Source organism: Narcine bancroftii, chromosome 6 (genome assembly GCF_036971445.1).
Source record: "Narcine bancroftii isolate sNarBan1 chromosome 6, sNarBan1.hap1, whole genome shotgun sequence".
Classification (NCBI taxonomy): domain Eukaryota; kingdom Metazoa; phylum Chordata; class Chondrichthyes; order Torpediniformes; family Narcinidae; genus Narcine; species Narcine bancroftii.
Window position 1 is genome coordinate 53,552,241 of NC_091474.1, and position 24,817 is coordinate 53,577,057.

Genomic DNA, 24,817 nt, shown 5'->3' on the forward strand with positions numbered 1-24,817 from the left:
TACTTCCTGCCCTTATTCCCGTTGTCCTACTCTTTCACAGTTTGCGGACCTTGTGACTTGGGGTTTGATGAAAAAAAATCAGATGTTCATATCTTTGTGAGTGTCTCCCCCAACACCATTCTGCTCAGCTTTGAGTCCCTCTGGCATGCCTCAGGCATCCTTCCTGTAGCCACAGCCTGCAGTTCATCCACAGCCACTCAATGGACAAATGGTCACGGTTAACTCAATGCTACCGCAGCACCAGATACTGAGTTCAAATTTGGCAGTTTGTGGGTTTCCTCCCATGTCCCAGAGGTGTGCGGGGTTAGAAGGTTCATCAGACACATGGGTGGATTTGGGCAGCGTGGGCTCTTGGGCTAAAAGGGCCTCTTGTCATGCTGTATGCTTTAAATTGGTTGATCGTAGCTGAGGAACCCTTTGAATTTTTCTAATTTTTTATACAATGTAGGAGATTGATCAGTCCATTGAGACTATGCTGGCTCTCATGGCAATCAAATCTATCTCATTCCCTCACCTATTCCCCCTTTATTTATCTCACATGCCCCTCAATGCCTCCCTATTCCCCTCCCACTCACTTTCGTGCTGGGGCAGGTCTTACTGGCTAGTACACTCGTTTGGGGTGGGAGGAATAATGCACAGTTTCATCCCACCCTCCACCATATGTGGGGTTAGAAGGATAGAACATCATGTGGGCGTATTTGGGCAGCAAATAGTTGTGCTGTAAAAGTTGACACTGCATGCAGACAGTTATGAGGTTGGGGTTGAGCTGGGGCCACTGGACCCGGGAAACAGTGGCACTGCTTGCCATTGAATAGTGTGGAATGTGCTTTCATTAATCATTCTGTCTGCAGGTCCTCCACTAGCTCAGAGCTACAGGTCTAGGAGGACACAACGCTGAAAGATTTGCATTGAGCTTTTTGATTGCAGATCTAGTTCTCCCTATCCTGGGTCATATGTTACCCACCATGAACAAGTCATTATGTGCAACACAGAGCAAAGGGCATATAAGCTAGACACAGGAAGCTCTCTGAAGAAAGCTGACAAGGGCCACTGCCATCCTAACGTCCATGTCCATGTTGGCCACAGCAGATTGTGGGCAGAGCCTCTGCCTCGCCTGATCCAAGTGTTGAGGGAAGAGTGCATCAAAATCACCTCTGCCTAATTTTTGATGTGGTTAAGCTAGTCCACAAGATTGGCTTTCGGTTAAGACTAATATAGAACATTACAGCACAGTACAGGCCCTTTGGCTCACGATGTTGTGCTGACCTATATTCTGTATAACCAAAAAAATCCTATTTTTTTCTTTTATGTGCCTGTCTGAGAGTCTCTTAAATGTCCCTAATGTTCTAGCCTCATCACCATTGCTGACAAGGCATTCCAACTCACCCGCAACTTACCCCTGATGTCTCCCCTAAACTTCCCTCCCTTCACTTTGTACAGGTGGAAGCAAATACAAAAGTGGTGTTTAAAAGGGGTGAAAACAGCAGAGTTTTAGTTTAATTTGGGCACATGTTGGGAGCGGGCATGGTGGGTGAAAGACCTGTTACCTTCTCCATGTGCCCATCAGATCCATTTGCATCCCATGATGAGAGTGATTGACAGAGTGAGTGTGCGGGAGGAGCTGTTGTGTGGTACATTTTGACTCAACTCCGACAGATATGCTGCCTACTTCACAGTGGGTTGATGTTGGTTATTTAAGACACTAACTGACCCAATGTTGAGGTGAAGAGCTAAGGGCAAATTGCAAGGTGAACTTGAGAAGGGAATGTTCCCCTCAATAATACCTGAGGGAGTGACGGGGACCAGAGGGGGGAAATTTTGGAACATGGAAGCAGAACAGACCACTCACCCACACGATGCCAAATTAAACGACTGCATATCTTTTCTGTCACGATCCCCACCCCTCTTTTCCCTGCACATTCACGTGGCTGTCTAGAAGTTTCTTGCACTGCTATTCCTGGCAGCCAGTTCCTGACACCCACCACTGTCAGTGTGGAAAAACTTGCCCTAACCCCCTCCGCCCTCCCACCACTATAAATGCATGACCTTTAGGATCTGACAGGTAAAAAGATTCTAACAATGTTCCTCGCCTCGATGAGGACTCCCCCAACACTCCAGATAAAAACAACCCAAGATTTCCCAACCTCTCCCCATAACTCATCCTCTGTAAGCCAGGCAAGACCTTGTTCAGCCTGAAGTAGGTTTTATAGAGCTGCAATCAGATTTGCTTTCTCTAATCTCAGAGCCTTGATGAGGCATCGTCCACCTTCTGAAGCAACTGACCAAGCTGGGGGTTTTCTCTGTGAAGTGATGAGAAGAGGTATGCGAGGTTATGAGAGACGCAGATAGATAAGATGGACAGCCAACACCCTTTTCCCAGTTTGGCAGTAGCAAATACCTGAGGAAATATGAGATGAGTGGAGTTAGGGGAGATGATGGAGGAACATTTTCATACACAGACATTGGCTGGGTGTGGTGGTGGTGGAGGGACACTTAAAAGACTCTTGGCACATGGATGCAAGAAAAATAGAGGGTCATGAGTGTGAGGTCAGGAAAGGGAAGATGGTTGAAGAGTAGATTTACATAGGTCAGCAGAGCATTGTGGGCAGAAGGGTCTTTACTATGCTGTAATATTCTACTTTCTCTGCCATCCTATCCATTTCAGGGACTTGGTGTTAAAAGTGAGTTTTCAGTAAGTCTTTAAGAGCGACTGTGGTGAAGATTTTAAAAGTTTGCAGTTTAAAAAAGTATGATTCAAAGCTTAGCGATGGCTTTGCTCCCAGGGCCTTGGTGAGAAGCCATCTAGAATGTTTTGCATGGGCCAAATGACCTAATTCTGCTCCTGGTCTCATGGTGGTACAGGTCTGGGCACCCTGTCAAGGGAGAGGGTGCAAAGGAAGTCAATCGTTGATTCTTTAGATTCCAGGCTTATTGTGCATGGAGAGACACTGGATCTATGGTCTTTGGAGCTTAGAAAAAGGGGCCATGTCTCTGAATCCAACAAAACTCTTGGAAGGGTTGTTGCAGGGATCAGGTTTCTCCAGGCTGCTGTGTCTAACACCAGGGCCATGATCTTAGCACAGGATTACAGGTCAGAAGTCATAGGAGTGGGAGGGGAGAATGAAAGAAAGCTGAGAAGTGAGAGAGGGAGGGGGCCACTCTGATAGAGAAGAAAAGGATTTGAAAGTTGGTGAAAAGGAAACAGGGAACAGAGAAAGAGAGAGACTGGGGAAGGGGGTGAAAGGAAATTGCAGGTCAATATTGATGTTGATGAATATTGTTTTGGATTTGTTATTGATTTGGATGAAGGAAATGGTTTATGGCAGGTTTTCAGATGATTCAAAGGTAGGAAGAGAGGCAGGTAATGTTGGCGAAGCCCTGAGACGGGTTGGGTAAGAGTGGGTGAGGGAATGGCAGTGAGGAGAAGGGTCTGATTAGGCACTTTGGTGGAAAGAATAAAGGTGTAGACTACTTTCTAAATGGACATTCTCAGAAATCAAAGGTGTGGAGTCCTCAAGCAAGATTCAAGAGACTTTTCCTGAAATTGGCCCCAGTTTTTTTCTGTTTGTTTTTTCGCCTCCCCCAGGAGCCACACTGTTAGCCAGAATCAGACACACACAAAGATAAAGACTGTACAACAGGCTTTAATCCACAAAGACTTCCACAGAGCCAGGCTGGCTGTGGCTGCAGCAACACTGAGTGAGGCCTCGGGAGGCCAGCGCAGGCTTATATCCCGGAGGGTTATTTGACCCCGACTGGGTGGGGCTTGATCCATTCAGGCTGACTGATTGGCAGCCGGCCAGGTGTTGTCCTGACCCCTTACACTCCTGCAGGTACAGAGGTGGCCCTGCAGTAGGCCGGTGATGTACCACCACATTCACCCCCTTCTTTAAAATTGTCCCGGGGCGGGGGGGGTGTGGGGGACAGTAACAAGGAATCGCACCCATTATGTACATACAATATTTACAGGTTGAGACGACTCGGCGGCTGCCGGGTTCTCTGTGTCCGTCGTAGGACTGGCTCCTGGTCATTGGTCAGAGGGGAAGTGGGGGGGGCTGGCGGCAGGGGTGTGTGTGGCTGGTGTGGTGCCGCGCAGAGGGGTGGCCAGGGGTGCTGGGGTCGATGTATGCAGGTCGTATTGGATGGGTGGGGGGGAGGGTTCGTCTCCTAAGGCTAAAGCGTCGACCTGGGTTGGAGGATGGCGTGGTCTGCTGGGTGCTCCTGCTGGTGCCAAGTCCCTGGTTGAGATGGTGTCCTCCCTGCCACTGCTGAACCTAATGTAAGTGTAGTTATGGTTTGCATGAAGGAGGAAAACCTGCTCTACCAGGGCTTTGGCCTTCTGCTTACACAGAAGCACCAGTCCCGGGGACGTGAGCCATGCTGGGAGTGACATTCCAGTCACCAACTTCCTGGGGAATAAGAACAGGCGTTCGTGAGGGGTCTCGTTGGTAGCCGTGGGAAAATTTTGTGGATTAAATTGTGGTGCACTGTTAGCCAGAATCAGACACACACAAAGATAAAGACTGTACAACAGGCTTTAATCCACAAAGACTTCCTCAGAGCCAGGCAGGCCATGGCTGCAGCGACTCTGAGTGAGGCCTCGGGAGGCCGGTGTAGGCTTATATCCCGGAGGGTGGTTGACACCCGACCGGGTGGGGGTTGATCCATTCAGGCTGACTGATAGGCAGCCAGCCAAGTGTTGTCCTATCCCCTTACACTCCTGCAGGTACAGAGGTTGCCCCCTGCAAGGCCAGAGGTGTACCACCACACACACGACCAGCATAAATAGGCAGAAAGTGGTGGTATAGTGGTGATAGAGTGAGTGAGAGTGGATGGAGAGAGTGAGAGTGGGATAGAGAGAGAGTGGATGGAGAGAGTGGGATAGAGAGTGAGAGTGGATGGAGAGAGAGAGTGGATGGAGAGAGTGGGATAGAGAAAGTGAGAGTGGATAGAGAGAGTGGGACAGAGAGAGTGAGAGTGGATGGAGAGAGATGGGGTAGAGAGAGTGGGTTAGAGTGAGAGAATGTGGGTATAGAGCCCAGGGCAGTGTAATGCTCCTCTTGTAGGATGTAGATTGTTAGGGAAGTCAGTAGTTTCCCTGATTACTACAAATGTGAGGAGTGTGTCCAGCTGATGCTCCTGACAAGATGTGTTAAGGCTTTGAAACTGGTGTGGAAAAACTCCAGAGCATTCAGGAGGCAGAGGGTGTGTGGCTAGGAGTTACAGAGGGCAGGAAGATGGGTTGCAGTTAGGAAAGGGAGAACGAGTGGACATCCCCCTGAAAAACAAGTGTACCATTTTGGATACTGTTGAGGGGGATGTCCTACCAGACACAAGCCATGGCAATCAGGTCTCTGGCACAGAGTCTGGTTCTATGGTTAGGAAGGGAAGGGAGTAAATGAGATGATCTGTCATGATAATGGATTCCATAGTTAGGAAGACAGATGAGAGGTTCTGTGGAGATTGAGAATCCCAGATAGTGTGTTGCCCCCCCTGGTGCCTGGGTCTGGGATATCTCAGATTGAGTTCACAACATTCTTAGGTGGGTGGGTAATCAGCCAGATGTTGTGGTCCATGTAGGGACCAATGATGTGGGTAGGAAGGGTGAGGAGATCCTGCAAGGAGAGTTCAGGGAGTTAGGCGCTAGGTTGAAGAAGAGGATCCCCAGGCTAGTGATCTCAGGATTGCTTCCCATGCCACGTGCTGGAGAGGTTTGAAATAGGAAGATAAGGCAGCTGAACATGTGGCTGGGGACAATGGTGTAGGAGGGAGGGCTTCAGGTTTCTAGATCACTGGGCTCTGTTCCAGGGAAGATGGGACCTGTACTGATGGGATGGATGGCATCTGAACTGGAAGGGGATTAATATCCTTGAGGGTAGGTTCATTAGTCTTGCCCTGATGAGTTTAAACTAGATTTTCAAGGGGAGAGGAACCAGAATGTTAGAGTAGATAGTGAGAAGGAGGAGGATAAAGGTCATGTGAGGACTGTATGATTAGACAGACATGGTAGAAATGCTCTCAGGTGCATTTATTTTAATGCAAGGAGTATTGTTAGAAAGGCTGACAAGCTTAGGGCATGGATACACACATGATATTTTGTTGCTATTAGTGAGACGGTTGCAGGAGGGGCAGGACTGGCAGCTTAATGTTCTGGGGCTCTCTTGCTTCAGATGAGATAAAGGGGGAGGAGTAACATTGCTAGTCAGGGAAAATATCTCAGCTGTGTGAAGTCAGGACAGCCCAGGAAGGTTTGTTTACAGAGGCCATAATGGGTGGAGTTGAGGAACTGATAGGGTTGTATTAAAGACACCCCAATAGTCAGAGAGAACTGGAGGAGCAAATCTGTAGAGAGAGAGATAGCAGACCGATGTAAGCAGAACGTTGTGATAGTAGGAGATTTTAACTTTCCGCATATTGACTGAGACTCCCATACTGTAAAAGGGCTGGATGGCTTGGAGTTCGTCAAATGTGTTCAGGAAAGTTTTGTAAATCAATATCGAGGTACGAACAAGAGAGGATGCAATACTTGATCTACTAGGGAACCAAACAGGTCAGACGGGTAGGTGAACATTTTGGGTCCAGTGACCATAATGTCATTAGCTTCAAGTCTGGTCCTTGAGTTGGGTTTCTAAATTGCAGGAAGGCAAATTTTGTGGAAATGAGAAAGGATCTAGGAAGAGTGGATTGGGATAAGTTGTTTTCTGGCAAAGGTGTTTTCAGCTTTGCCTTCAAAGGTGAAATGTTGAGAGTGCAGAGTCTCCATGTTCCTGTCAGGATTAATGGCAAAGTTACCAGGCATAGGGAACCGTGGATATTGGTGATCAAGGGATATTGGTGATCTGGATAAGAAGAAGAGGGAGGTGTATTAGCAGGTACAGGCAACAAGGAGCTAATGAGGTACAAGAATGGTACATAAAATGCAAGAAAATACTCAAGAAGGAAATCAGGAAGGCAAAAAGAAGATATGAGGTGTCTCAGGCAGATAATGTGAAGGTAAACCCGAAGGGTTTCTATATGTATATTAAGAGTAAAAGGATAGTAATGGACACAATTGGTCCCTGAGAGGATCAGAGTATGCGTGGAGCCTCATGAGATGGGGGAGATCTTAAACAGTTTTTTTTACATTAATGATCTGGATGATGGGATGGTAAATTGGATTAGTAAATATGTGGAGGATATTAAAATAGGTGGAGTTGTGGATAATGGAGAAGGTTTTCAAGGATTTGGACGGCTTGGAAGAGTGGGCTGAAAGGTGGGAGCTGGAGTTTAATATTGATGTGTAAAGTGCTTCATTTTGGAAGGAATAATCAGAACAGGACATATGTAGTAAATGGGAGGGGATTGAGGAATACAGTGGAGCAGAAAGATCTAGGAATAATGGTGCATCGTTCCCTGAAGGTAGAATCTCAGGTGGTGAAGAAGGCTTTTAGTAAATTAGCTGGCCTTTATAAATCAAAGGATAGAATACAGGAGTTGGGAAGTGATGTTGAGACTGTTCAAGGCATCGGTGAGACCAAATTTAGAAATCTGTGTGCAGTTCTGGTCACTGAAGGAAGGATATCAACAAGGGAGAGAGAGAGTGCAGAGAAGATTTACCAAAATCTACCTGGGTTTCAGAACCTAGATTACAAAGAAAGATTAGGCAGATTTATTCCTTGGAGCTAAAAGGTTGAGGGGGATTTGATAGAGGTATTTAAGATTATGAGGGGAATAGATAGAGTTGATGTGGATAGACTTTTTCCCTTGAGGGTAGGAGAGATTGAAACAAGAGGTCATGTGTTAAGAGTTAAGAGGCAAAAGTTTAGAAGTAACATGAGGGGGAACTTCTTCACTCAGGGAGTGGTTGCTGTGTGGAATTAGCTTCTGGGGGAAGTAGTGGCGGCAGGGTCCATTTTGTCATTTAACGAAAAATTGGATAGGTATATGGAATGGAGGGGAATGAGCAAGGTGTAGGAAGGTGGGACTAGAGGAGAGTACTTGGTTCAGTATGGACTAGAGGGGCCGAGATGGCCTGCTTCTATGCTGTAATTGTTATATCGTTATATCAGCATTTACTCAGGAAACTGGCATCGTTTATAAGGAAGGAAGGGAAACAAACTGAAGGATCATGGAACATATGGAGATTAAGGAAGAAGAGGTGCTTGCTACCTTACAATGTATAAAGGTAGATAAATCACCCGGGTCAGATATGATATTCCCTCTGACCTTGAGGAAGATGAGTGTATAAATTGCAGGGGCCCTGGCTGATAAACTTCAAAATGTCCTTAGCCACAGGTGAGGTGCTGGAGGATTGGAAAGTAGCTCATGTTGTCCTGTTGTTTAAAAAAGGCTCCAAAAGTAAACCAGGTAATTAAAGGCCAGTGACCCTGACGTCAGTAGCAGGTAAATTATTGGAAGGAATTCTGAGAGAGGATATATAGGCATTTGGACAGTCATGGGCTGATTAAGGACAGTCAGTATGGTTTTGTGTGTGGTAGGTCATGTTTAACAAATCTTGTAGAGTTTTTCAAGGAGGTTACTAGGAAAGTAGATGAAGGAAAGGCTGTGGATGTTGTCTACATGGACTTTAGTAAAGCCTTTGACAAGGTCCCACATGGGAGGTTAGTTCAGAAAGTTCAGACACAAGGTATCCATGGAGAGCTTGTAAACTGGATTTGTAATTGTTTGTGTGGGAGAAGACAGAGAGTGGTGGTGGATGGTTGCTCCTCAGACCGGTAAAAAGGTATTGTCATGTAATACTACATTTAAAATGTAACATACAGGAAATTCTTTATCTCTGTCTGCTGTAAGGAAGATAGAGTTACCACTTTGTCCAGAGCCCCTCACAGATATAAGGATACAGCAAGGAAAGAACTTGTGACCCCTGGTTTACAAGACCAGTGCTCTAACCACTGAGCTATCAGAGCCTTGGAGGCCTTTATCTAATGGTGTGCCTCACGGATCTGTGTTGAGATCATTGTTGTTTTTTGTCTATATCAATAATCTGGATGATAATGTAGTAAATTGGATCAGCAAGTTTGCTGATGACACAAAGATAGGAGGCGTTGTGGACAGTGAGGAAGATTTTCAAAGCTTGCAGAGGGATCTGCACCAACTGGGAGAATGGGCCAAAAAATGGTAGATGGTGTTTAATGCAGACAAATGTGAGGTGATGCATTTTGGAAAGGCAAACCAAGGTAGGGCAGATACAGTAAATGGTAGGGCACTGAGGAGTGTGGAGGAGCAGAGAGATCTGGGAATACAAATATATTATTCGCTGAAGGTGGTGTCACATGTGGACAGGGTTGTAAAGAAAGCTTTTGGAATCTTAGCCTTTATAAATCAAAGTATTGAGTACAGGAATTGGGATGTTATGGGGAAGTTATTTAAGACATTGGTGAGGCCAAATTTGGAGTATTGTGTGCTGTTCTGGGCACCCAACTTCAGGAAGGGTATCAATAAGTTTGAAAGAGTGTAGAGAAGATTTACTAGGACATTGCTGGGTTTTCAGGAGTTGAGTTACAGGGAAAGATTAAACAGGTTAGGATTTTATTCCTTGGAGCGAAGAAGAAAGAGGGGAGATTTGATCAAGGTTTACAAAATGATGAGAGGTATAGACAGTGGATGTGAATAGGCTTTTTCCTTTGATAAATATGAGGGGTCATAGTTTTAAGGTGAAGGGGGAAAGGTACAGGGGGAGCATTAGAGGAAAGTCCTTCACTCAGATAGTGGAATAAGCTGCAATCTGCTGCGGTGAATACAGGCTCGATTGTGTGGTTTAAGAATAAATTGGATAGATACATGGATGGGAGAGGTTTGGAGGGTTATGGAATGGGAGCAGGTCAGTGGAATTATGGAGATGATGGTGGGCACAGACTAGATGGGACGAATAGCCTGTTTTCTGTGCTGCAGCATTCCATGATTGTAAGATTCCCTGAAGGTTAACTTGCATGTAGAGTCAGTGGTAGGGAACACAGATGCAATGTTGGCATTCATTCTGAGAGGCATGGAATATAGAAGTAGGGATGCAATTTGAACACTTGAAAGGGATGGGTCAGACAGACCACACACTGAGCATTGTGAGCATCAGGGAGGTCCCACAGGAGATTGATAAGAATGATCCCTGGCATGAGAAGGTTGTCATAAGAGGAGTGTTTGATGACTCTGGGCCTGCACTCAGTGGAGTTTAGAAGGATAATGGGGGAAGTTCATTGAAACCTATCAATTGCTGAAAGGACTGAATAAAGTGGACGTGGAGTAATTGTTTCATTATGGTGGGAGAATCTGTGACCAGAGGGCGCAACATCGGAATACAAATATATCCCTTTAGAACAGAGATGGTTTGGAATCTGTGGTGTTTGTTGCCATGGATGCAGTAGAGGACGCCATTTGAGCTTCCACTCACTCCTTGCCATTCCCCCGTCTCTGAAAGGAATTATGGTGTGACCCCCATGTGGGCTATATCCCAAGGAGAGAGGTCGTGGGAGGGTTTCTGGTGCCACTGATCTTGGAGGGGTGGGAGTGGGAACATTGACTGGGATCCAGGTCCATTTGAGAGCTGTGCGGCTGAGAGTAGGAGATGCATCTGACCCTTGGATGGACGCCCTGCCTGACCCTCAGACACCCACCTTGCCCCTCAGATGGACGCCCTGTCAGACCTTCGGATGAACGCCCACCCAGACCCTTCAGGTGAATGTCCCCCCCAACCCTCAGATGGATGCCCAGGGTGACCCTCGGACTGACACACAGCCAGACCCTCGGACGAACACCCAGCCAACCCTTCAGATGGAGGCCCAGCCAAACCCTCGGATAAACAGCCAGCCAGACCCTTGGACAGATGCCCATCTGGACCCTCAGATGGGTGCCCATCTGGACCCTTAGATGGACACCCAGCTGTCCTTTGGATGTTCAGCTGGACTCCACCCCTCCCCCCCCCCACCTCCCTGTCAGTTCATACTGCTGGGCACCAGCCCAAGCCTTGTGATCACTTGGACCCATGCCTTAACCTCACCTCCCTCCTGCTCACCAACATTTTGCCCAGGAATTGACCAAACCCAGTCACTCATTCTACTCTCTGTGGGCGGCAAACAGAACTTTCTAGATTGTCCAGCAATAGGTGAAGTTGCCATTGGTTACTGTGCATGAATTGTGAGCCTCATCACTTGTATCTGCACTATGGCAAACGGCAACAAATAGCAGTGTGGAGCTTGCTTCACCCAAACATAGGAGAAATAATCATGAACATCCTTATCTTCTTGGTAATATCTCCAAAGAAATATCCCACTCCAGTCCAATTTCCCAGCTCCTTTGCACTTTCCCAGCTTGTCTTTAACTCCGTCTTCTGTGAAGAAATTTTTGGACTAACACTACACTGAGATAGAAAGTTACAAAGGTGGTGAATGATCAGTGTTAGGGCAGCATGGAAACAGGCCCTTCAACCCACATGGAACCAAGGGCAGTCCCTGTTTATCCTGTTCCCTCTTTGAACTCAAGCCCTCCAAGTCCTGTTAACACCCTCCTCACAATGAACAATGAAGCCAGAAGCTCCAAGGTCCATCCTGCCTGAGCACCTTGTGATATTTTCCACTTTTCCCCCTTTCATTCCCCAGCCCCATCACGTCCGAAACAACAGAACCCTGGAACATTTCTGTATCTCTCTGCAGTGTTAATGTAATCTTTTTCCTCCTCCTCTCCTGTATCTATCTGCTCTGACACTCTTGTTCCCATCCCCCTGCAAATCTAGTTTAAATCCCCCTCCCCCGGAGCAGAACTTGCAAATCTCCCTCTTTGGAAGCTTGGGAAAGAAATATAGACGACACTTTCCTTATTCCAATAAAGCCTAATTTCAAAGAATCATATTCCAAATCGTGAGCTGCGATATCCCAAATTTAGATCACTTTAATCCAACAAATCAAACTCTGTGACTTATTAATTGATGGAACAGATAAACATTTTGCATCACTTCACCACAAGACGATGAATAACAAAGCATTTACCGTAAAAAGGTACAAATATATATAGAGATACAAAAGTATATAGAGAGATACAAAATATTTAAAGAAAAAATTCTTGTGCTGACAATTCCTTCACATCATGTAGAATGAGAGCAAGTCATTAGCCTGGGTGGATATTATGACATATTACATCATAGTGTTACGAGTCCAGAGGACCCCAAAACCCAACAGCAAAGGGTCACTTAAACAAAAGTTGCTTTTAATTATCTTTGAACATGAAAATAGAATCAAACTTTAACTTATTTCTATTGACCCACTTAACCTTCTAATTCTAAGCGCACGTGTATGTAATGTGTGTGTAAGTTCAGCAAAGTTCTTTGGTTCACAGTCCAATCTCACTGGTTGCAGACGATGCTTATACTGTGCACAGAAGTTAACATTAATAAAGTTCACCAGGCTTTGGTACTTAACAGGTAAATGGTTACTACTCAGAAGGGTTCTTGTTGGTTTTTCCAGAGAGAGAGTTTTTCTTGTTCCAGGCCATCCACAACTGATTCCTTTTTAATCAGCCACTGACTAAACTTGCCCCCTTCAGCGTTCCCCAGATAACCTCTTTCTTTCAGGTCACCACAGAGTTCCTTTCGGTTTCATCTATTCCAAAGGAAATACCGGACGGACAGCCAGTCCTCTCCTTTGACCAGGCCGTCTTCCAAAGCTTGCCAGCTTGTCCCTCTGGAACCAATGTCTGTGTCCCTCCTGTCTCTCGCTCTCTCTCTCTCTCTCTCTCTCTCTCTCTCTCTCTCTCTCTCTCTCCCTCTCTCTCCCTCTCCCTCTCTCCCTCTCTCTCCCTCTCCCTCTCTCTCTCCAAGTCTCAGAGCAAAGCCTCTCTTTTTCTGCTCTCTCCCTGCAAAGATCACATGAGCTTCCAGACAGTAAATGCTCTTTTCCAGACAAAGCTGCTGCTGCCTGTTGTTACATTTGTTGCCTTTTTCAAATAATAGTCCATCATAAGTCTTTGAGCATTCATGCAAAAATTCTGTGTTTTAAAGTGTTTCTGTGTGACCTGCTCTAACAAACCTTTCCCAATTTATCTCCAAAACACCTCTATATACTCTGTCACAATAGTCACTATGGTAATACTACACATAATAGTTCTCTTAAAGAGACAGGCACAAAATTAAGTAAGAATCAAAAACACAAAGTTTTAACCTTTACAAGAAGACAGAAGAGGTATAGCAGATGTTGCCTGCTTTAGAGGGCTTGAGTTATGGGGAGAGGTTGGTCAAACGTGGGTTGTATTCTCTGGAGCCTCAGAAGCTGAGAGGAGACCTGATAGAAGTTTATAGGAGGCATTTTCATGGTGGACAGGACAATACACACAAACGTGCTGAAGAATTTCAGCAGAACAGGCAACATCTGTAGGAATGAAAGGGTATTCAATGTTTTGGGCCTGGGCCCTTCATCAGGTGTCACAAAAGAGGATGTGCATTTACATGAGATGGGGACACTCCCTCTGCCATGTTTGGATGAGATTGGAAATTACTTCAGATGCGCAGGATGGAGTCACTCTGGGAAGATCCTGGTTGAATTCCTTGGGTGACAGGATATAGGGATTATTACGGGTCATATCAGGTCACTATCATGTATATTTTGCAAACAAAAGCCTTCCGGTGTGGTTTCAGGACAACACAAGGGTCTTGAATGAGATTACAGTGAGATTTTTCTCATGCTCCAATTTCTCTTTGCTTCCTCAGACGAAGACGAGATGAAATACCGAAAGAAAAGGCATCTAAAGTTCTAGGAGCTGGCCAGGAATCCCGCTCGAGCAGAGTCACATGTATGACGTTCACATGCTCCCATGCATGTCTGTTCTCTGTTAGGAGTGTGTGGCGAGACTTCTTGCCTTTTCCAGTTGTGTAACAGTTGTCCAATTTCCCCCATTCAAGTGTGCAATAACTGGACCCCTGGTTTACGTCTGTAATGTGAGTGTGTGTGACAGTAAATTGTCAATGGGAATGAATTTGATAATGGATCTTTAGCATTTGGAGAATGCTGTGATGATTTGTTTAATAAGCTCCTGCTTCTTTCCTCACTGTAATTGCTAACATAACTTCCGAGTCTCCCCTTTTACTTCTGCAAAGAACACATGCTGCACTTTGTAGCTAAAATACAAAAGGCCACTCAGCATTAGTTTGGGCTTGTTGTCTTTTGAAGTTAACTCGTTATCTTCTCTGTAATGACCTGGAATTGGCTTTGCATCACCTCTAGTTGGATCCCAGCCACAGAAAATTCAAAACATTGTGCTCCGTCTCTTGACAAGTAAGACAGTCCTACTAAGAGTTAAAAATCCCACAAAAGAAGTACGCACTGCAGATGCTAGAAATCTGAATTAAAGCATTTTCTGTGGAGAGAGAAACTGACCATATGTAGAATGCTGGGAGGTCAGAAAGATCACATCAGGCAGAATGAGGATGTGCTCAGATCCCGCAGACTGGGGTAGGAAGCAGTCAATGTCACGTCCCTGTGAGTCCTAGTAAGTCCATACACTCATGTCATTTGCTGTCTGCCCCATGGTAGCAACCAAGCTCAGAAACAATGGGAAACCTTCTCATTTTCCAAAGAGGCCTGAGACTGTGCTTGCTCATTACCTGTTTGCATCTACATGGGACAGGACACATCTCCCTCTAAGATGCACGCCCTTTCATTGCTACGTATTGGTTGAGCTCCAATGCTAGGAAGAGCTTGGAAAAACTAATCACGAGAGATCAGGAGATATGAGTGGTTGGATGTATATTTAGTGGTCCCTCTCACCAATATTTCCACACAATGTTTCAGGACAGTTTCCACCACTCAATATGCACACCTCATAGACAAACGACACAGGTTTTGGCAATTCACAAGTGGGCACAAGACACTGATTTTGGTGTCCGGTGTTAAATCACAGCTCGCGTGTCCTAAACCAGCCAAGCACCGTTTGCTGAATGCTCCTTCCTCATTTCTGGTGCACACACTCACCAATGTGAAAAGGTCCATTGGTCTGTTTACCACTGAGTCTTGGGTCTGAGAGGCAGCTCCTTGCCTAAGGTTGCCCAGGAAACTGGGCATGTGTCCAGACTAGAGAAGTTGCTGCCCCACGACTTAAAGTGTAATACCGTCATGCCTGGGTGGTTGTTGCAGGCATGAAAACAATCTGCATTTAAAGGGGTTGTTTAAAAATGTTCTTTGAAATTTTAGAAATGATGATGCGTTGACCAGATATTGTCCTTAGAGCCTGCTGATTCTTTTTCATCTATAGCTATTTGATTATAGTACCGCATTTGGTGACTGTGGGAGGCTAGGGTTTGCTTTGCATGGGGACAGGAACAATGATAAGATTTTTCACTCTGTATTCCTAAAACATCGAGACATGTCATAAGGACCGGGCACCATTTCAATTTCCATTTTGTTTCTTGGAGTGTCCTTGACATTGGTACATGATTCAATCCATGTTCTTTATAAACCAAACAATTAGAAGTGGTTGTTTTAAACTGAGCGATTCAGAGAATGGGAAGGTCTTAGTGTAGTGTGGGATGGGAGCCAGCCCTCTAACGTCGTTAGCACTGGGTCGCCCGCAGAAAGGGACCATATCCCAGACAGCGCCGACAGACTGGCAATAGCTTCTTTGTCCTGCATTACTAGTTCCCAACTGTCCATTTCATAGAAGTGTCAGGAGGGAGAAATGCACTCAATCCTGGGGCCAGAAGCAAGAGCTGCTCCACAATTCACCAAGGTGCAAGGAGCTGGGACCCAGATCCCTGCTTCTCTAACTGACCAGAGACTGCAAACATGTTTAAAGTCCTGCCCCCATAGCTCTCACGGGTAACTAATCCCAAATATTGACAACTCTCTGCCCCTGTTCTGAGCCTGCGGCTCCAAGTTCCAGAACCCCTCTCTGGGGGAAACACGAGCTCAGTGCCCACCTCACCAGACCCCTTCAGAATAATTTTCAATGCTATCACTACTCATTCCTTTACATTCCAATGGGCACAGACCCAACCTACGGAATCCTCTTCATCCCGGGAGCCATTTTCCTGAAGCCTGCTTCTGAGGAAAGTGTTTCCTTCCTTCACTGACTGAGCTCCGTGGAAGGGAAACAGATTTCATGCCTCACTTCAATACTCTAGCATCGAACCTGTCAAGTTTTTCCAGTGATCTCCGTTTGCGTGTGCCACTTTGATCAAGGCCAAGGAACAGCAACATGAGGAAGATCTGCGCTCATTTTCCATCTCACCAAACATTTCCCTCCGCTCTTCCTCTCCTCCCTGAGAATGAATGCTTCACTGTCTAAAGAGAAGGTAGAAGGATTCTCCCTGCCTCTGGCCTGACATAAGAGTATAGAACATTGACCATAGAACCTAGAATGTAAAGCTTAGAACACAGACATAGAACATACAGCATCAAACAGTGCAGCTCGGGAAAAGGCCCTTTGGCCCATGTGTCTGTGCCAATCATGGTGTCCAAATCAAACTGCTTGCACCTGATAGATATCCCTCATTCATAGGTCTGTCTGGAAGCCCCTTAAATACAACTATTGTATCTGCTTCCACCACTACTCCTTGCAGCCCAGTTCAAGCTCCCACCACTCTGTGTAAAATACTTGCCCCGCATATCTCCCTTAAATTTCCTCCCCCATACCCACCTGAAACACGCATCCCCTCTTGTGCGATGCTTTTACTCTGGGGAAATCATTCTGACTGTCTACCCAGGATCCTGCCTCCCAGCATTTTGTCATCTTCCATCAGGTCTCTCCTCAGCCTCTGATGTTCCAGGGAAAACCACACAGGTTTGCCCGACCTCTCCCCCACTTAACCAGGTTTAATTCGGTGCAGAAGAGCCACAGTTTTGGTGAACGGATTTCAGATGGTGATGAATTTGTAAAATGATCTGTCTGCCATATACTTACAGTATACAGTATACTTATGCTGGAGGCACAGCGTAAATGTTGATGCTCCTTCAATCCTTTCAAGGCACTCTAATGACATTCTTGACCAATCTTTGTGCATCTTATTTTGAAGCGCTAGTTTCAGCATTCCGCCTTGAGTGGCGGATTGATGCAGGAGTCCAGTGTCGTGTCCTGAGGTTAGAGAATGAAGGCGTGTATTCACCCCTGTAGCAGGCCAGTGAGAGGTTCATCCTCAACAGCATCAGTTCATGTGCAATAGGGTCCGAGTCCTGGCCACACCTGAACTCCATAGGCAATCAAAGCTCCTCTAATTTTGTTCACTCTTTCACTGCTTTCATTAAAAATACAGCCCCGATATATTGCACCATAGAAACAAGTCATTTGGCCCATCTGGTCCATTATTCTGCCTGATCACACTGACCTGCACCCAGACCATAGCCCTTCCTAACTCTAACCCTTCCTGGAAAAAGCCTATCTACATTTACTCTGTCTATCCCCCTCAATTTTAAATACCTCTATCAAATCTCCCCTCATTCTTCTATGCGCCAAGTAATGAAGTCCTAACGTGTTTAATCTTTCCCTGTAACTCAGTTCCTGAAGTCCAGGAAACATCCTAGTAAATCTTCTCTGTACTCTTTCTATCTTATTGATATCTTTCCTGTAGTTACGTGATCAAAACTGCACACAATTCTCCAAATTCAGCCTCACCAATGTCTTGTACAACTTTATCCCAACTCCTATACTCAATACTTTGATTTATGAAGACCACTATGGCCAAAGATCTCTTTACAACCCTAACTACCTGTGAAGCCACTTTCATGCATCATAATGCCTAGAAAACAGCAATCCTTTGCCTCCCAACCAGCGCTGATCTAATCAATGTTTTCCCATAGTCCCAGGCTGCAGGCATGGCCTGTGTGTGTTAATAATGACCACGACAGAAATGGACTACTAACATGAGAACAACTGATGCTAAATTTTGACAATGCTGTTCGTCCCAAAGTTAATTTCCTTAGCTTGAATGGTGTTCCTGTCTTGGCCATGTCCAGTCTCGAGGCATACTGAGCAATTGGTTTGAATGGAAAACTTCCATATCATGTGGTTCTTCCAGGATCCCAGGAACAAGAGCATAATTGTGTTTGCAATTTGAAATGGGCACCATCAAAAGAGGCTTTAAAAGGCATTGGTCAGACCGCACGGACTATTGCGAGGAGTTTTGGGCTCCTTATCAATGCCTTATCTAAGGCATTGAAGAGGGCCCAGAGGAGGATCATGACCATGAACCCTGGAATGAGGAGCATGTGATGGCTCAGGGACCGTACTTGCTGGAGTTTAGAAGGATGAGGGGGATCGCATTGAAACTTCTCGAATACTGGACATGAGGAGGATGATTTCTGTGGTGGGAGGAAACGGGCCAGAGGGGACAACATAGACTCCAAAAACATCCCTTTAGATCAGAGATTGGGAGATTTTCTTTCCTGAGTGGCTGCAGAGGCTAGGGGATTGGGTATATTTAAGTCAGAGATAGATATGTTCTTGATCAGGAAAGAAAACAATGATTATGGGAAGAATGGGGTTGAAAAGGATAGTCAATAAGCCATGATGGAACGACGGGGTGAACTCAATAAACTGAGCGGCCTGATTCTACTCCGATGTCGTAAGGTCTAATAATCTTGGGCCAGGCTCAAACGATATTTGTCTGCTACACTGTGCTACGGAATTGGGGGAGGGGGGGGTGGGCGGGGGTCTCTTTGAGGAAAATCCAAAGGGGTTTGAGTATGGTCTTTGAGTAGAAGTGAGGAAGGATGATTTGGGGTGATGTGAGAGCTTGCACATTAATCAAGGGTATGGTCCAACTTCGATCATTTATGCTACAGGGTATTCTGTACTGATCCTACTGTAAATAGCTTCAGGACTGTAAGGACAATGAGAATTTGTTATATTTATTGTACTGTTCCACTTTGCTAGCTGGATTTTGAAGTGAGAAGTTCAACACGTAATAAAGTGACAATGCTGGGCTCTGGCTTCTTTCAAAGTTCTCCTCATTGGGACCTCGTCACCTGGACACAATCCCTCTCTGATCCTAGGCCTCACTCTTGATCCTGGGAGTTTCTGGCAGTGACGGATTGTGCTGTTTTTCCGAGGTGGGCTGCTTTGAGGATTCCTGAGAAGGTGACTGGAGGCAAGCTGAGGGGCGCTTTTCATGTGAGGGGGGGATCAGAGGGGGAAGAACTTAACTCAGAAGCCTAGACGAACCCTCCCCACTGTCTCCTCCTCTGGTGCTCCTGTGGTCTTCTCTACATCGGGGAGACTGGACGCCGATCGTTTTGTTGAGCACTACCACTCTGTCCACTGCAATAGCGGGGACCTCCCAGTGGTCACCCACCTTTCACGATGGCTTCCTTATCCAGCACCACGAGAGGGCAGAGAGGCACACCCTGACCCCCAGCTCTTTACGCCCCTCCATTGGAAGTGGCTGGGTTGTCAGTCTAAGCTCGAGGAGATTTGTCCAAGAGGTGCCAGGTCCTGCCAACACACCCTGTCCAACTCAGCCTGGCACAACCCTTTATGAGGTAGGTGGTGCCACTCATCCTGGGCACTCTGCCTGGGAGCTACCTCACCCTTCTGCATTTTGCTGCCCCAGGCACATAGCCAGTGTACCCCTGATCTCCATACCCTGTGATATAGACCCCATCCATCACACATGCTCGACGTTCACGCCCTCTGATCTTGAACCTTCCCCTCGGTGATCCCCCGATATCCTGCACTCTGATCTAAACCCCACCTTTCACCATCTCCCCGATGCCCCACTCCCCCTAATTTAGACCCTGTTCCTAACAGTCTGCCCTACCCCTTCTGAACAAGACCCCAACTCATAGTGTCTCCCGTGATGTCCCACCCTTTGTTCCACACCCTGTCCCTCGCAATGACTGCACCAATGACCCCACCCATTCTGGTAGAGACCCAGACCCATGCTGTCTCCCACCATGCTTCACTCCAGCTGATCTTGACTCAGGATACCCCATAGTATCCCCCCGATGACCCCACACTCTCTGATCTTCACCCCATCCTTAACTATCCCCCCTGAAGCCCCCACCCCGTGATTGAGACCCAATCAACACAGATCTGGACCCCATCCCACACAGTGTCTCCCCTGATGTCCCCACACTTCTCTGATCTTGTCGCTCACAGTGTCATCCTTAATGCCCTGCCACTCTGATCCTGATCCCGTCCCTCACAATATCTCCATGTGCCCTATCCCACTTCTCCGCATGGCCCACACAGTGATTTCAAGGATGTCACCCACCTGATCTAGACCTGACACACACTCCCCCAATGACCCACCCCCTCCAATCTGGACCCTGTCCCACCCACGTCTATGTGGCCAGGCACAATTCCAATGCTATCTACAAGTTTGCTGATGACACCACAGTTGTTGGCAGAATCACAAATGGCAATGACGAAGGGTACAGGAAGGAGATAGATCAGCTCATTGAATGGTGGAAGGACAACAACCTTGCGCTCAACATCAGCAAAACCAAGAAGATAATTGTGGACTTCAGGAGGAAGTCATGGGAATACAATCTAGCCCTCATCGAGAATTTTAAATTCCTATGTGTCAATATCTCTGAGGATTTGTCCTGGAGTCTCCATGTTGATGCTATCACAAAGAAGGCTTGCCAGTGACTATACTTTCTGAGGTGTCTGAGGAGATTCAGTATGTCACCAAAGACTATCGTAAACTTCTATAGGTGTACAGTAGGGAGTATTCTGGCTGGTTACATCACTGCCTGGTCTGGAGGCGCTAAATCTCAGGACAGAATAAACTCCAGAGGGTTGTTAACTCGGCCTGCAACATTACAGGCACCAGATTCCACTCCATCGAGGATATCTACATGAGGCAGTGTCTTAAAAAAGCAGCCTCTATCCTCAAAGACCCCACCACCCAGGCCCTGCCCTCTTCACTCTGCTACCATCGGGGAAAAGGTACAGGAGCCTGAAGACGAGTCCTCAGCAGCACAAGGACAGCTTCTTCCCTGCTCCCATCAGATTCCTGGATAATCAATGAACTTTTTGTGTACTATTATTTTTATATATTTATTGTAAAATGGCTATAATCTGAACGTTTGCTCTATCACGCTGCCACAAACATCGAATTTCATGACTTGTTCATGATAACAAATTCTGATTCTGAATAATTTCCTCAGCCGATGTCCTACCCTCTCCGATCCAGACCTTATCCCCCAGTGTCTTCCCCGATGCCCTCAGCCCCCTCAGATCTAGATCTTATCCCCCCCAGTGTTTTCCCCAAATCTCCACCCCCCAGAACTAGACCCTGTACCCCCAGTGTCTCCCCAATCCCCACCCCCCAGATCTAGACCCCGTCCCAGTCTGTCCCCTGATGCCCCTCCCCTCTTATCCTTCAGAACGTCTCCCCGATGTCCCACCGCCTCTGATCCAGAACCAGTCCCACACAGTGTCACTTCTGAAGACCCCACCCTCTGACCCCATTCCAGTTTCCCCCTAATGTCCGCAACCCTCTAATCTAGATCCATCTAATCTACTCTAATCTAACAGCATTCCAGTTTCCCCCTAATGTCCGCAACCCTCTAATCTAGACCCATCTAATCTACTCTAATCTAACAACATCTCCTCTCTATCCTACCCAGTCTGATCTAGTTCCGTCGCTCACAGTCTCCCTGGATATTCCACCCTCTGCTCTAGACCTGTACCCCACACACTATCCCCTCATGCCCCTATCCTCTCTGATATTGACCCCATCCCCCACCACCACTGATCTAGACCCCAGAGTCTCCCCCGATGCCCAACTTATTCAGATTGTCCCCGACTCACACAGGGTCTCCACCATATTGGCATGCTTTGATCTAGACCACCTCCCTCAGTGTCTACCCTGATGCTTCACCCTCTCAGATCTTAGTAATCCCTGATCAGCTGACCCCACAAATTTCCCCCTGATTAGATGACCCAGGAGATTCCCCTTGATCAGTTGACCCCATAAATTCCCCCTTATCAGCTGACCTCACAAATTCCCTTTGATCAGCTCACATAGGGGACTCCCCTTGATCAGCTGACTGCACAAATTCCTCTTAATCAACTGACCCCCAGGGATTTCCCCTTGATCAGTTGACCCCTCAAATGCCACCTAATCAGCTGACCTAATAAATTCCCCTTGAGCAGCTGACCCCAAGGATTTCCCCTGATCAGCTGACCCCACAAATTCCCCCTGATCAGCTGACCCCAGAGATTCCCCTGATCAGCTGAGCCCAGGAATTCCCCTTGATCAGCTGACCCCACAAATTCCCCTTGATTAGGTGACCCCAGGGATTCCCCTTAATCAGCTGATCCCAGAGATCCTCCTGATCAGCTGAGCCTAGGATTCCCCTTGATCAGCTGACCCCAGGGATTCCCCTGATCAGCTGACCCCAGAGATCCCCCTTGATCACCTGATCCCAGGATTCCCCTTGATCAGGGGACCCTAGGAATTTCCCCTTGATCAGATGACCCTAGGGAATCTCCTTGATCAGCTGATCCCAGGAATACCCCTTTATTATCTGACCCTAGGGATTCCCCTTGATCAACTGACCCCAAGGAATACCCCTTGATCAGCCGACCCCAGGGATTCCCCTTGAACAGCTGACCCCAGGGATTTCCCCTTGATCAGTTGACCCCTCAAATGACCCCTGATCAACTGACCTAATAAATTCCCCTTGAGCAGCTGACCCCAAGGATTCCCCCTGATCAGCTGACCCCAGGGTTTCCCCTGATTAGCTGACCCCAGAGATTCCCTGATCAACTGACCCCACAATTTCCCCTTGGTCAGGTGACCCCAGGGATTTCCCCCTGATTAGCTGACCCCACAATTTTCCCTTGATCAGATGACCCCAGGGATTCCCCTGATCAGCTGACCCCACAAATTCCCCTGATCAGCTGACCCCAGAGATTCCCCTGATCAGCTGAGCCCAGAGATTCCCCTTCATCAGGTGACCCCAGGGAATCTCCTTGATCAGCTGACCCCAGGGATTCCCCGATCAACTGACCCCACAAATTCCCCTTGATTAGGTGACCCCAGGGATTCCCCCTAATCAGCTGACCCCAGAGATTCCCCTGATCAGCTGAGCCCAGGGATTCCCCTGATAAGCTGACCCCAGATACCCCTTGATTACCTGATCTCATGGATTTCCCCTGATCAGATGACCCGAGATACCCCCTTGATCACCTGATGCCAGGGATTCCCCTTTATTATCTGACCCCAATGGATTCCCCTTGATCAACTGACCCCAAGGAATTCCCCTTGATCAGCTGACCCCAGGGATTCCCTTTGAACAGCTGACCCCAGGGATTTTTCCCCCGGTCATCTGACGGCATGAATTTCCTCTGGTCAGTTGACCCTTGCTCGATTTCACCTCACGTTCTCCATACTTCAGCCTTCGCATCCAATGAGCTGTAAGTGGAGCCGCCCTCGATGTGACATCACTACGGGATTTCCCCCGCAGCCTGGCTTGGTGAAAAGGCCCTCGCCCGCCATCCAGCGGTCATCTACGGTACTGCGCCTCTCAGGTGTGGGCTCAGCTTGAAGCTGACCAAGTCAAGCCCCCTTTATTTGTCCTTCATACCATGCTCACATGGTAAAGATGAGCTAGCGTTTCTCCAGGACCACGGAGCACATTCACATAAGCATATTAGAATAGATCTATCAACTATTAAGACGTACACTGGATGGGGTACTGAAGTTTAAGATCAGCCATGATCTCATTGAATAGCGGAGCAGGCTCGAAGGGCCGAATGACCTACTCCTGCTCCTATCTTCTATGTTTCTATGTTTACCAGGTGCCCAATCCCCAAATGTTCTGGGAGTTCAGGAGCCTGATGGCTTGGTGCATAAAACTATTTCCCACTCTGGACGTTTAGGGCCCGAGTGCTGCAGTACCTCCTACCACATTTCAGAAGGGAGAACAGTTTATGTGAGGAGTGTGTGGAGACCTTCACAATGTTTATTGCTTTTTGCCTGCATCAAGTGTTGTAAATGTCCTTCTTGGTGGGAAGAGAGCCCCCAATGATCTTTTCTGCTGAGTTCACAATCCTCTGTGGGGTTTTGCAGTCCGAGGAGGTACAGCTTCCAAACCAGATGGTGATATAGTTGCACAAGATGCTCTCGATACATCCTCTGTAGAATGTACTAAGGATGGAGGGTGGGAGATGGACTTTCCTCAGCCTTCACAGGAAGTAGAGGTGTTAAGGGACCAGGTGAGATTTTCCACCAAGTGAACTCCAAGGAACTTGATACTCTTGACGACCTCAACAGTTGGAGCTGTCAGTGGTCAGAAGAGTGTGGTCCCCCCTGGGGTCCTTGAAGTTGACAACCATCTCTTTTGTTTTATTAACATTCAGATACAGGTTGTTGGTTCTGCACCAGTCCTTTAGCACTCTGTCCACTGCAATAGCGGGGACATCCCAGTGGCTTGAAGTGGTGTTTCTGTATGCTGTCTCCTCATTCTTACTGATCAGGCCCACCACGGTCGTGTCATCAGTGAACTTGATGACCTGGTTTGAGCTGTGTTTAGCTGTACAGTCGTGGATCAGCAGAATGAACAGCAATGGACTCAGCACATAGCCTCAAAGCCCCCCATGTTCAGTGCAATGGTCTTGGAGATGCTGTTACCGATCCAGACTGCCTGAGGTCTCCCCGATTGGAAGTCAAGAATCCAATTGCTGAGGGAGGTGTTCAGTTCCAGCAGCTCAACCTCCTCATCGGGTACTGATGTCTGATTATGTTGAATGTTGAGCTGAAGTCAATAAACAGCATTTGAACATATGAGTCATTGTTTTCCAGGTGGGTGAGGGCTAGATGGAGGGCAGTGGCGATGGCTGCGTCTCTGGAGTGGTTGGGTTTATAGGTGAACTGCAGGGGAGTCTAGTGATG

At 47.1% G+C, this 24,817-nt stretch overlaps 1 protein-coding gene across 1 annotated transcript in view; it reads left to right on the forward strand.

Annotated features, from left to right (window-relative positions):
- The window catches only part of atp2a3 (ATPase sarcoplasmic/endoplasmic reticulum Ca2+ transporting 3), a 199,235-nt gene extending 180,337 nt beyond the window's left edge, over window positions 1-18,898 (forward strand). The window contains exon 21 of the mRNA XM_069885002.1: window positions 13,688-18,898. Coding sequence (XP_069741103.1) covers window positions 13,688-13,734 — 47 coding nt within the window. The 3' untranslated portion in view covers window positions 13,735-18,898. The remainder of the gene's footprint in view (window positions 1-13,687) is intronic.
- The last annotated feature ends 5,919 nt before the right edge of the window (window positions 18,899-24,817 follow it).